The sequence below is a fragment of the Theobroma cacao genome, chromosome 2 (genome assembly GCF_000208745.1).
Source record: "Theobroma cacao cultivar B97-61/B2 chromosome 2, Criollo_cocoa_genome_V2, whole genome shotgun sequence".
Lineage (NCBI taxonomy): Eukaryota > Viridiplantae > Streptophyta > Magnoliopsida > Malvales > Malvaceae > Theobroma > Theobroma cacao.
The window spans coordinates 5076049-5089762 of NC_030851.1; the positions used below are offsets into that span (position 1 = coordinate 5076049).

The 13714-nt window shown below is 29.8% G+C and overlaps 1 protein-coding gene across 1 annotated transcript; it reads right to left on the reverse strand.

Annotated features, from left to right (window-relative positions):
* Positions 9898-12892, reverse strand: LOC18607940 (ferredoxin--nitrite reductase, chloroplastic). The gene is made up of 4 exons (XM_007042368.2): positions 12333-12892; positions 11445-11799; positions 11057-11345; positions 9898-10939 (listed from the first exon to the last, which is right to left on the reverse strand). Exons 1-4 carry the CDS (start codon positions 12700-12702, stop codon positions 10199-10201), a joined length of 1755 nt encoding a protein of 584 aa, XP_007042430.2. The 5' UTR covers positions 12703-12892; the 3' UTR covers positions 9898-10198.

A 13714-nucleotide genomic window follows, 5' to 3' on the forward strand; every position in this document is an offset into this window, starting at 1 on the left:
AACAGAAGAGAGAGTGCTTTCGGATACCCAGAATGATGCCCACATCCACCTAAAATCGGCCAAGCAGTGACCCTTGTCACTTTGGCCTCTGATTCCATTTTTGGAACATACGGCGGGTAATGAATGAACGGTAATAATCATCTCTTTCCTAACTCTCCCAACCCACCCTCATAGTCACTGCTTGACCCCATGCCCATGCCATCCATGATCTTGAAGTTTGATCGTGATAGGCAGTGAGAGACAGAATGGAGAGGTGTTTGTATTTTGCACAATTCTCTTTTTTTCAGCAAATCATACTCACCCTCAATACACATGGCTGTAATCCAACGTTCCAGTTACATTGGAACAAGTGCCCCTCAAGTTGGTCCCTGCAAACGTGGCATTAGGGCACAGCCTACGCGATCTTTGCTGTTTTTTCTTGGTCTTGTTCTTGTCTGGCACTAAATTGAAAGTACATTTCTTTTGCCCCCAAAGCAAAACAAGTAATCTTTTTTAATTATTCCATCGAACGTTAGGTAAAATGCCATTACCAGATGTATCGAGATTATCTATTGACCAAGCTGATAGTAGTAATTATATATAGCCTTTTAGTTTTTATCAAAGTAAAATAATTTTTTTAAATACAAAAAAACCTCACGATTCAAGTTAAATTTGATAAATTGTATTGTGTGAGTATAAGATATTAACAATGAATATATACGAACTTGACACGATTAATTAATGATATTAAAATTTTAAATATATATACGAATACATTTAATAAATATATAATACGATATAAAATAAATAATATATTTATTAAATGTATTGAGCTAAATTTTATAAGATACTAAACGATTTATTTACACGATTACAATTTATATAATTTATTAATCATTTATACGATTAACGTTATTGAAACGATTATCATACACTTGATACGATTAAAACAATTAAATTAAAAGATAAAATAACAACAAATAAAAATGTTGTTTTTCCGAAATTGTATAATGCACACCTCTAATTGCTAACCTAGTTTTTGAGTAAGTACAAATTTTTTTTTTGAAAAGTAAAAAAGATATTATTGATCACGAAGAAAAAATCTTTGGAAAAAACAGAGTCATGCAAAAAAAATACCAACTCGAAAACAAAACAGCATAAAAGGAACAAAAAATTATAACAGTTGACATTAATTGGTCAATGAAATAATACCAACAAAAAATTTTCCCACTTTGGTTGCTTTATCTTTAATTGTAAATATGGACAAAAACGTGGATACATGCTGATATGTTACCAATCACTTTGAAACGCTTGCAGTGGACTACATTCAAATTTTCACTGTTTCATACCATAGGATCTGCAAAAGTGAACACTTTATTATTATATTGAATTATTGAAAATTTTGGTGTGTGGAATCCAGATATCTTCACATGTCACATTGCAGACTAGCAAACACTGAATAGCAGTGGCCCCCCAGACATGAAAGATTTGCTTCTTATACATTGAATTCCAGTTTTCAGACTTTTTCCGTTCAGAAGAATATTTATATATAAGATTATAATTAAATTAGCAGTATTAAGAGTCAATGCGATCTTATCTTAGAAAAATGAAAGAGGTCATGAAAATCCAAGGTCGTAAATTTAAGGTTTACCATGTGTTGGTTTAGTTTAATTTTATGTTGAATTTATCTAATTAACTATATATATTAGTTTATTTGTCTATCTGATATAATTTATTGATTGTTTTTATGAAATGTAATATTTGGTTGTGATTGTAATTTCTACTTATACTTATAATTTCATAAAAAAATTATAATATTAAGAAGTTGCATTGTCATCATCATCAATTGGATACTCTAGCTCTTCAATTACGGTTTTCTCTCTACTAGAGATTATTGATCTCTTGAGATTTCTAGGTAAATTTGTATATCCTATGTCTCAAGAGAGAAGTCCAACATCCTTTTATAGATAGTCAATTATGTAACATTAGTACATAAGTTAAAAACAATAAATTAAATTTTAATAAAAATTGCTTTATTGTGAATTAGATTTTTTTTTAATTTTTTATGCCTAAATTATGTCTGTAATGTTCTTTATAGTAAGGATGACTTTGTATTTTTTATTAAAGCAATTTCAACCTTGATATTTATGAAAAAAAAAAGCTATTTGTTAAAATATAAGCATGAAAAACAATTAAAAATAATAAAAAAATTTAATAGGCATATGAAAAGCGGTTTAGAAATATTAAAAACAATTAAAAGTAATGAAAATCTTAATTGGCAAATGGAAGACAGCTTAGATTGACATTGAATTTATATTAAACAAGAATTTCAAACTATCATGCATTTACTTCCTAACCTTGAGGTTTTGGTTAAGTCAAATAGATTGTTCTATTTTCAGCAATTTCTTAGGCCATTATATGGAAGAATAGGTGAAAGAAAATCAAAAAATATTTAGTACTGAAGTGATTCACTATTATCTAAAGTACGTATATCAATTCTAATTTTCATGTTTTACCAAATTTATTTTCAATTTTCAAAATAGTTAATTGTTAAATTTTAATTTTAAGTATATAGTACTAAAGTACATATATTAATTCTAATTTTCATAAGGCACCAAATTTATTTTCAATTTTCAAAATAGTTAATTGTTAAATTTTAATATTAAATATATAGTACTAAAGTGATTCATTATTATCTAAAGTAAGTATATTGGTTCTAATTCTCAAGCGGTACCAATTTTATTTTCAATTTTCAAAATAATTAATTATTAAGTTTTAATTTTAAATGTATAGTGCTAAAGTGATTCATTATCATTTAAAGTATGTATATTAACTCTAATTTTCATGTGGTACCAAATATTTTTTTTTTCAATTTTCAAAATTGTTAATCGTTAAATTTTAATTTTAAAGATGTAATATTACAGTGATTCATTATTATCTAAAGTACATATATTAATTATAATTTTCATGTGGTACATAATTTATTTTTAATTGTCAAAATAGTTAATTGTTAAATTTTAATTTTAAATATATAGTACTACAGTATGTATATTAATTCTAATTTTCAGGCGGTACCAATTTTGTTTTCAATTTTCAAAATAATTAATTGTTAAGTTTTAATTTTAAATGTATAGTACTAAAGTGATTCATTATCATTTAAAGTACGTATATTAATTCTAATTTTCATGTGGCACGAAATAATTTTTTTTCCATTTTCAAAATTGTTAATTGTTAAATTTTAATCTTAAAGATATAATATTAAAGTATTATCTAAAGTATGTTTATTGATTATAATTTTCATGAGGTACAAAATTTATTTTTAATTTTCAAAATAATTAATTGTTAAGTTTTACTTTTAAATATATTGTGCTAAAGTGATTCATTATTATCTAAAGTAAGTATATTAATTCTAATTTTCAAGCGGTACCAATTTTGTTTTCAATTTTCAAAATAATTAATTGTTAAATTTTAATTTTAAATATATAGTACTACAGTATGTATATTAATTCTAATTTTCAGGCGGTACCAATTTTGTTTTCAATTTTCAAAATAATTAATTGTTAAGTTTTACTTTTAAATATATATATAGTACTAAAGTGATTCATTATCATTTAAAGTCGTATATTAATTTTAATTTTCATGTGGTACTAATTTTTTTTTCAATTTTCAAAATTGTTAATCGTTAAATTTTAATTTTAAAGATATAATATTAAAGTGATTCATTATTATCTAAAGTACATATATTAATTATAATTTTCATGTGGTACAAAATTTATTTTTAATTGTCAAAATAGTTAATTGTTAAATTTAATTTTAAATATATAGTACTAAAGTACATATATTAATTCTAATTTCATGTGGTACCAAATTTATTTTCAATTTTCAAAATAGTTAATTGTTAAATTTTAATATTGAATATATAGTACTAAAGTGATTTATTAATATCTAAAGTAAGTATATTAATTCTAATTTTCAAGCGGTACCAATTTTATTTTCAATTTTCAAAATAATTAATTGTTAAGTTTTACTTTTAAATATATAGTACTAAAGTGATTCATTATTATCTAAAGTAAGTATACTAATTCTAATTTTCAAACGGTACCAATTTTATTTTCAATTTTTAAAATAATTAATTGTTAAGTTTTACTTTTAAATGTATAGTACTAAAGTGATTCATTGTCATTTAAAGTACGCATATTAATTTTAATTTTCATGTGGTACTAATTTTTTTTTCAATTTTCAAAATTGTTAATCGTTAAATTTTAATTTTAAAGATATAATATTAAAGTGATTCATTATTATCTAAAGTATGTATATTAATTATAATTTTCTTGTGGTACAAAATTTATTTTTAATTGTCAAAATAGTTAATTGTTAAATTTTAATTTTAAATATATAGTTCTAAAGTACATATATTAATTCTAATTTTCATGTGGTACCAAATTTATTTTCAATTTTCAAAATAGTTAATTGTTAAATTTAATTTTAAATATATAGTACTAAAGTACATATATTAATTCTAATTTCATGTGGTACCAAATTTATTTTCAATTTTCAAAATAGTTAATTGTTAAATTTTAATATTAACTATATAGTACTAAAGTGATTCATTATTATCTAAAGTGAGTATATTAATTCTAATTTTCAAGCGGTACCATTTTTATTTTCAATTTTTAAAATAATTAATTGTTAAGTTTTAATTTTAAATGTATAGTACTGAAGTGATTCATTATCATTTAAAGTACGTATATTCATTCTAATTTTCATGTGGTACCAAATATTTTTTTACAATTTTCAAAATTATTAATCGTTAAATTTTAATTTTAAAGATATAATATTAAAGTGATCATTATTATCTAAAGTATGTATATTGATTATAATTTTCATGTGGTACAAAATTTATTTTTAATTTTCAAAATAATTAATTGTTAAATTTTAATTTTAAATATATATAGTATTAAAGTGATTCATGTTGGTCTTATAGGTATCATAGAGGAGAGTGAATAGTATTAAAAATTTTGAAATTAGCCTTTTGAGCTTGTAAAGCTCTTAATCAACTATAAGAGTACGATTTAAACTTCTTAAAGTTAAAAAACACCAAATAAAGAAAGGTAAAAAGAAGTGGACAAAATATAAGTATTTATAGTGGTTCAATTCACATAACCTATATCTATTACCTTGATCTCTCAATTAAGGATTTTCAACCCAATTTCATTAAACTAGTGAAATTAACAGCTTTCACCAAAGTTTTTACAATGCAAGCTTCTAACCCAAACTCTAATTCTTTATAATAAATTCTAGAATACTTCTCACACTTTAATCAACTAAGGAAAAAGAAGAAAAAGGAGCCCACGTGATCACCTTTGCTAATTAGAAATGAATACAATCAAACTCAAACACTTTTAGAATAATTGGAATGGAAAATAGAGGTGTAAGAGAGGTTAGTTGGTTTTTTTGCTCAAAATATGATCTTGAAAGCTTTTCTTTTACTTCTTTGACTGTTGGAGCTTCAATTTATACTTGAGAAGTCAAATGTTTCTGTTAGAGGCAGTTTCTAGTTATTGTGAACATATTTGATGTCATACTAGGGGTTATTTTGCCTTCTAGCATTCAAATTCAAATAGGCAGACAATTTTTCATTAACTAGTTAAAAGTAGGCTTTAACCAATTAAGCTTTCTTTTGCTTGCACTGTTTGGCAATTCTGTTCATTGTGTTAACCGGTTAAAAAAGACTCTAACCAATTAAAAATTTTCTATTTTCAAAGTTCTTTAACCAACAGACCTCCTTTAATTGGTTAATCCCCTTTAATTGAGTGAAGTTTTTCTTCCTTCAACTTTAACTGATTGAAATAAATGTTAACCAATTGAACTATCTTCAAATTTGCCCTTCTTCATTTGACTCCCTTCAATGGTCAACTTCACTTTGAATTGAAACTTTGGTACTTCAAAGTGCTTCAAGTCTTGCATTTTAGTTGATTAACCCTTTTGTTTAACCGGCTAGTAAGTTTTTGTCTTTAGCTTACAGCACTTTCTTAATTAGTTAAGCCTGGTGTTAATTAATTAAACCCTCTCTGCCTTACTTTTATATAGCGCTCAGTTTTACCTTAACTAAATAAGGCTCTACGTTAATCAGTTAATAATGTTTTGTTATCGTTAACTTTGTCTTCTTTCGCTCTTTAATTGATTAACCCATCTTTTGAGTGAGCAAGTGTCTTGACTTGTCTTTAAACATCAAAATTATTAAAGGTTTTAAATTTTATTCTGCACACTTAAATAATGAAGTTAAACATCAATAAATAAGAAATCTTTTTTTATTATAGAAAACATATGGAGTCAACAATTCATTATTATCTAAAGTACGTACACTAATTCTAATTTTCATATGGTATCAAATTTTTTATTTCAATTTTCAAAATAGTTAATAGTTAAATTTTAATTTTAAATATATAGTATTAAAGTGATTCATTATTATCTAAATTACATGTATTAATTCTAATTTTCATGTGGTACCAATTTTTTTGCAATTTTCAAAGTACTTAATAGTTAAATTTTAATTTTAAAGATATAGTACTAAAGTGATTCATTATTATCTAAAGTATGTACATTAAGTATAAGTTTAATATGGTACAAAATTTACTTTCAATTTTCAAAATAATTAATTGTTAAATTTCAATTTTAAATATATAGTTCTAAACTGATTCATTATTATCTAAAGTACATATATTAATTCAAATTTTCAGGTAGTACCAATTTTATTTTCAATTTTCAAAATAGTCAATTGTCAAAATTTAATTTTAATAAAATTTGTATTCTTATAAATTAGTTTTTTTAAAAAAAAATCCATACTTAAATTAGGTTTGTAATGTTCTTTATAGCAAAGATGGCTTTGCATCTTAATTGAAGCAATCTTAACCTTGAATTTTGTGAAAAAAAGAACGTTATTTGTTAAATTATAGACATGTTTAATTGTAGTGAAAATTTTAATTGACACGTAAAAGACGACTTAAATTGTCATTGAATTTATATTAAGTAAGAACTCCAAGACCATGCATTTACTTTCTAATTTTGAAATTCCAACTAAATAAAACTCATGGTCTGTAAGAATAAGTGGAAGCAAATTAAGTAATAGCTGAAGCGGTTTATTATTATCGAGTAATATTAATTCTAATTTTTCAGTAGTACTAAAAGATTTTTTCAATTTTCATTATATTCAATTGAAAATTTTGAATATTAATAATTGATTTTGGACTACGGCTTATTTAAAAAAAAAAACTGTACATATTTAATTTAAGTTTGTAATTTTTTTCATAATAAAGATTACTTTGCACTTTTTATTGAAGCAATCTTGATCGTGAAATTTGTGGGAAATAACTATTTTCCAAACTATAGGCACCAACAAGTAATTAGATATAATGAGATATATAATCGGCACATGAAAGATAGCTTAGAAGAATGAAAGAACAATTACAAATAGTGAGAAATTAATTACCATACAGAAAGCAACTTAGATTGCCCTTGAATCTATATATTAAGCAATTTAATTTCAAACTAACAAGTGTTTATTGCCTTATCTTGAGGGTCCAACTAAATAAACCTCATTGTTCTACTTTGAAAATTTTCTTGTATATGGAAACTTGGTGGAAGATAATCAAGTAATAGAGCTAATTAAACAAAAATTTCAAATTAAAATGCATTTATTCCCTAGCTTGAGATTCTAGTTAAGTAAAAAAAAAACAATCACGTTACTTGAAAATTTTTAAGCCATTATATGAAATAATACATGGAAGCAAATCAAGTAATAAAGCTGAGCTGATTAATTATTATATAAAGTATGTATTACTTCTAATTTTTATGTCAATTTTTTTTCAATTTTCAGAGTAGTTAATTGTATTTCAATAACATATTTAAATTAATGAAGATAAAAAATTTCAAGAAGAAGATAACATAAATTTGTTAATTTTTTTTTTTTTATAATTGAGGGAGAAGGGATTCGAACCTTACTTTTTAGGTAAGGAGATTATGTATCAATCAATGAGACAAATGTTCGGGTGCATAATAAAAATAAAATTGTTAATTTGATAAAATTTCAAAAATATTTAACTTAATCACTTTTAATATAAAGACAAAAAGAAAAAGATAATCCCAATATTTCCATTTACTCTTTGGTTTTTTTTTAAAAGGGATTGATGTGAGATATAGGAAGGTAATGAACTTTCCATGTATTTTCCGTGTGGTGGGAAATTTCGTATATATGCAGTAAATAAGATGGTGATGTAACGAAGAATGTAGCCAACATTGGGAGCATTGATTCAAAACTAGTTGACCAACTGGCCAACACCATTGATTAACATTTAACATCTATATTTGACAACATACATATATCTAAAGCTAACCATAAATACTGATTGCAACTTCTATGGCCATTTGAAATCGTCAGTGTCTCAGGGAGGCTGAATCTGGAGGAACAATAACTACACTGATTCATCAGTTTCATGTCGTTGTCCATTCTTAACAAGGCTGGCCGATTCTCTACAAAATGTTCAACTGTAAACCCAGTCTGGTTACAATTTTTTGTGGCTCCTATTTGTTCAGGGTCACGTTGCATGGCCCCTAAACTACATTTAAGTTTGAGAGATTAGCTGAGTTTCTTTTCCTGGTCAGGTCCTGTTTTCCCATTGATCTGCACTCGACAATTTTATGAACTCTTTGATTTTAACTCATCGAGCAAGGAAGCAAGTTGTGGGGTTATCGGTTGAATATATGAATCAGATGTCCTTGTCGACATTGCCCAACCAGTTAGATTGATAAGAAGTTCATCCTTTCACTCGGAATTCACTAATTTATGATCTCTGATGGGTTGGAAGGCTTAAGGGCAGTTTGGGATGGTTGGTTTCCTTCTCGTGCATGCAATGGTTTTCCTCTGAAAATTTTGCTAAAAGTAATTACTGAAAGGATTTTTATATCAAATTTTTTGTTTGATTTCAGTTTTTTTTTACCTCAGCAGCAACTGTCTTCTTACATATTTCTAATAATACTTCTACGAATTTTACTGCACTATACTAGAAGATTCAATCTTGAATATGTAGCTGTTACAAGGCTATTGTCTTGGCCAGGACGACTCCACTGTGATTTTACGTGCTAGTGTCTGATAAAATGGGGGTAAATATAACATTTTCTGGCTCCAGATTCCACTAGAAAGTTAAAACATGGGTTGCAGTGGTAGCTTAAAATCATACGAGACATAATTGTCAGAACTACGAGCAGATTCCCAAATCGAATGTTCATAGTAAGGAATATACCTCACTTTCATTATAAAAACTTTACTATAACTTTTGGTTTTCTGGTAATCCCTTTAGAAATCTCAATGCAATTTAAATTTGGGCAAAACTGTCTCTCCTGTAGAACACATTCCCCCTGATTGAAGGTATATTCCCTCCCCACTCGTCTCTTGGGGGAAACCCGAAAGCTTTAACCACTATCCATTTGAAAGGAATTGTTAGGGTGAGCCCATAACGCCATAACAATTACTTGGCAATTCAATCTTGCAAACCTTTTCTCGGCCTGGTATCCCACCCCAATGAGAAAGCCCATGCGCCAAGAGGAGTCCAATAAAAGAAAAAAAAAGGGAAAGAAAAGACTTGCTTAGGATGATATGATATCTCAAACCCAATCCATGTAGCCCACTAATATGCAGCATAGCAAGAGCCCAAAGGACAACTGGAGCAATCTGAATACATCCAATCTAAACCTAGCAAAGGGCTAATCTTTCTTCCTTCCTTCAAAATCTTTCTTAAAAATGAGGGGAATGGCTTCATTAGACAGTTGGGGTGAAATGTGAAGGTTTGTATCTTTCTCCTGCAAGGAACTTAATTGCTCCTAGAACAGGATGATCAAAGATTAATCAATGAAAAACAAGTATAATCGTTATCATCTCTAATATTCAACGGAAAATATATTACTAATAATTTTATTTCGATACATATGATCAAAATGTTATATATTATCAAACAAAACCCATCACCAAAGGAGAAAGCATGTTTGAAAGAGGAGATGTTCTCTTTGTCATCCCATTGGATCAAAGTTGTCCAAAATAGTCCCCCACGTATCTTTTAAAATGCTCCATTTTCTTCTCGAAGGCTTGCTTAGAATCCTCAGGTCCTCCAACTGGAAAAAAAAAAAAAAAGGAAAAATCTTGAAGCAATGAGCGAACTTGATTGTATCAATCTTCCGCTTCTTCCCTCTCTCTTCGGACAGCTCCGAAGTGTTCCACCAATATGTCAGCAACTACAGGTACCAAGTTCTTACAAGGAACAGCCTTCTTATAAAGTTGTCCCAAATGCGAGTCACTACCAATTCTCCCTCCCAGGAACACATCTGCCCCTTCGCAAGGTTTCCCATTCTCATCCCTTGCCATGCACCCCATGAAACCAATATCAGCAACTTGAACCTGTCCGCAGGAATTAGGGCAGCCCGTCCAGTGCATCCTTACCGGCTGGGCCACTGACACTAACCTTTCCACCTCCTCAGTCACCTTCAAGGCTCTAGCCTTTGTCTCAATAATGGCTTGTCCACAGAATTGGTTGCCAGTGCAAGCCACTAATCCTTTCATGAGAATACTTGGTTCCGGTGAAAACCTGTCTTTCAATAGAGGCTCGTTAAGCAAGGCTTCTAATTTCCAGTTCTCAACGTTTGGAATTATGATGTTTTGCTCCACTGTAAGCCTGAGTTCGCCTGAGCCATATGTGTCGGCTAACCGAGCTAATTCATCCATGTCATCTGCTTGGACTCGACCAACTGGAATGTGAAAACCAACATAGCTAAAGCCTTCTTGTTTCTGTGGATGGACACCAAGATAGTCTCTCCTTTCCCATTGCTTTTGAACTAGATCTTCAGAAGATGCTCTTTCTAACTCTTTTTGAGGCATTCTCTTGGCTATCTCTGATCTGAATACTTCAAGGCCCTGCATTTTAACAAATTTTTTCAACTGATCAGGAAACAATTGAATACAAAAAAAAGGGGAAATAATGCAACCTCAAGGGTCTAACATAATAGTAATTGTGAAAGAAGTGTTGCTTACTAGTTCATCAATCAACCACATCATTCTCGTCCTTTGTCTGTTACCTCTACTGCCAAGATCCCTATAGGCTTCTAACACAGCTTTACACACTGGGATCACATCATCGGTCGAAACCCAAGCATCAAGAGGAATGGCCTCTTCGCATCGCTTGGGACTGAAGAACCCACCTACCAGCAAATTGAACCCAAAACGTCCATCTTTTGTGGCAGGCATGTAAGCAAGATCATTGATGTGGGGATGTTCATAAAGATCATGAGACCCCACAACACAGACATTCCACTTCCTTGGCCTGTTCAAACAAATAATGTCCAAAATCAGCCTCAATATCTCCCTCAACAAATGACAGAAACATGGTTTCCAGAAATCAGGGCAGTGTTAAGAAACTTACAAGTTAGTGATGGTTGGATTGCCACGGGAATTGGCGGTAATGAATTGGGATAGCAAGTTGGTGTAAGGACGGGTATCGACAATCTCTTCTGGGTCAATGCCAGCGAGAGGATTGCCAACAGGGTTTCTGACATTGTCCATGCCACTCTGCAGACTAGTCAAGCCTATTTCTTCAAGACCCTTGAGAATTCGTGGCACATCAGACAGCACCACTCCCCGAATTTGCCAGTTTTGCCTGGTTGTCACGTCAGCGCACCCATCCTTTCCATATTTCCTTATCACACTAGCTAGATATCGTGTTTGAGCACTTGTTGTTACACCATTTGGTAGCTTCAGTCTCATCATGAATCTACCATCTGCCACCAATAATATGAGGAAACTATAAGAAGATTAAATTTAGTTAATTGTGCTCATTATAATCATGCAATTCCCCAATACCCCGTTTAACATTTACTTGAAATCTCATAATACATCAAGGAAGAAGAGGAATTTGTAAGATTGGTAAGCAAATCAATGTATACTCTTTTTAGAGGTGAAAAGACAGAGAGATGGACAAAACAGAGAAATATATATCTTTTTCTTAAAAAAAAAAAATCAACTCAAAGAGAACAATAGAGGGTCTTTTTGAAAATTCCATTTCCCTGGTTTCTTATAACAGTTAAAAATCAGCTTTTCCTCCCCTGCAAGTTCCAAGGAGTCTAATTCATTGTTACTTTTATGAAACTCGGGATAAATGATAATCAGAAAGAGAAACATTTCCAATCTTATAAGGAACCAATCTCATTCAACCTCAAAAAAGAACATCTAAAAGATTCAGATTAAAAACCAAAAACCAAATCAAGCAATAGAGAGAGAGAGAGAGAGAGAAAGCTTAAGTAGTAAAACTAACACTGATGCTTCCTCCTATGGAACAAACCAAGCCACTTAAGCCTGACATCAATGTCATCCTTTGTAGTCTTATCCTTATCAATCTCCTCCATTGACATCTTAGCAAGTCCTTCAATCCCTCCTTCCCTGAAAAGCTTCATGGGATCTTTCCCGATCTTCACTTTCTCTTGAGGGTTAATACCTTCCCTAAACTTCTCTTTCAACACAAAATACCCATCTCTCTCTTCCACTCTTGGCTCCAACCTCCCTGCATCCACTTCCACCGATGCCGGTGCCGTCGTCGGAGCGGCAAGAACCCAGGTTTTAGGCCTGGAAGAGGAAGTAGACTGCAATGCTTGTGGTGCAAGGAAACGAACTGAAAAAGAAGACATTTGAGATAGTTATTCGAAAAGTTGAAACTGAGATACAAAGTGTTTGGAACAGCAAGAATTCTGGCGGAGGAAGACAAGAGTTTGGACATTTTTGTAGTGGAAAGATGGGGACCTTAGGAGAATAGCAGAGGGTTTTTTTTTTTTGGGGGGGGGGAATGGAGGGGACTTTTGGATGGTGTGAAGGGCCAGTTTGTTTAGTACGACTATGGATGAAGGAGATGAGGGTTAGTTTGTCTTCTACTTTTATTACTAAATATTTACCTTCAACTGCTATTCCTATTACCTTACCCCAACTTTCCACTTTCTAAATTTAGTTAATATGAGTTTCACGACATGTGGCATGTGATGACTAGGCTTTGTTCTTCCCATCTCCATCTCCTTCTAATTAATTGTCACTTGAGGGATTGAAGATTGAGTTGCGGTTGTCTTCAGGACGAAGAAAGACAAGGAACTAAGGAGGCTAGTGCTCTATTTCTTTTTCTTTTATATATATGTATATATATATATCATTTGTTAGTATTTGACTAATTCTTTCTATATCAAACTAGTTGGGTCGTAGTGCATGTATTGGGATGAGTTTTGGAATTGAATATTGGGTTAATAAATCTTTAACAAGTTTTGATTGGCTTTTGCTTCTTATTTGAACTGTGGACAACCGCACGGTTTACGCCAATGGTGTTTTTTTTTGTGACGCTTATAATTACATAAAATCAAAACATAACACATGATTAGTTGATATGGAACATTTTTATTGAATTTTTTAATACTAAAAAGCATTTTTAATATTTGTATCATGTAATTTGATTTGCTTTGACCTTAGAATCAAGATGTAGACTAATTATTATCATTGAAATAATAAAATTACCCTACCTGAATTTTATAAATGCAAAAGTAACAATGATCTCACCATATTCAACAAGGCATAGCAAAACCCTTTATTTTTTCCTAACCCACAGATTCATGAGCATAGAAACGGGGGAAAAAGGTTGCAATTTGTACTGGCAAATTGAGA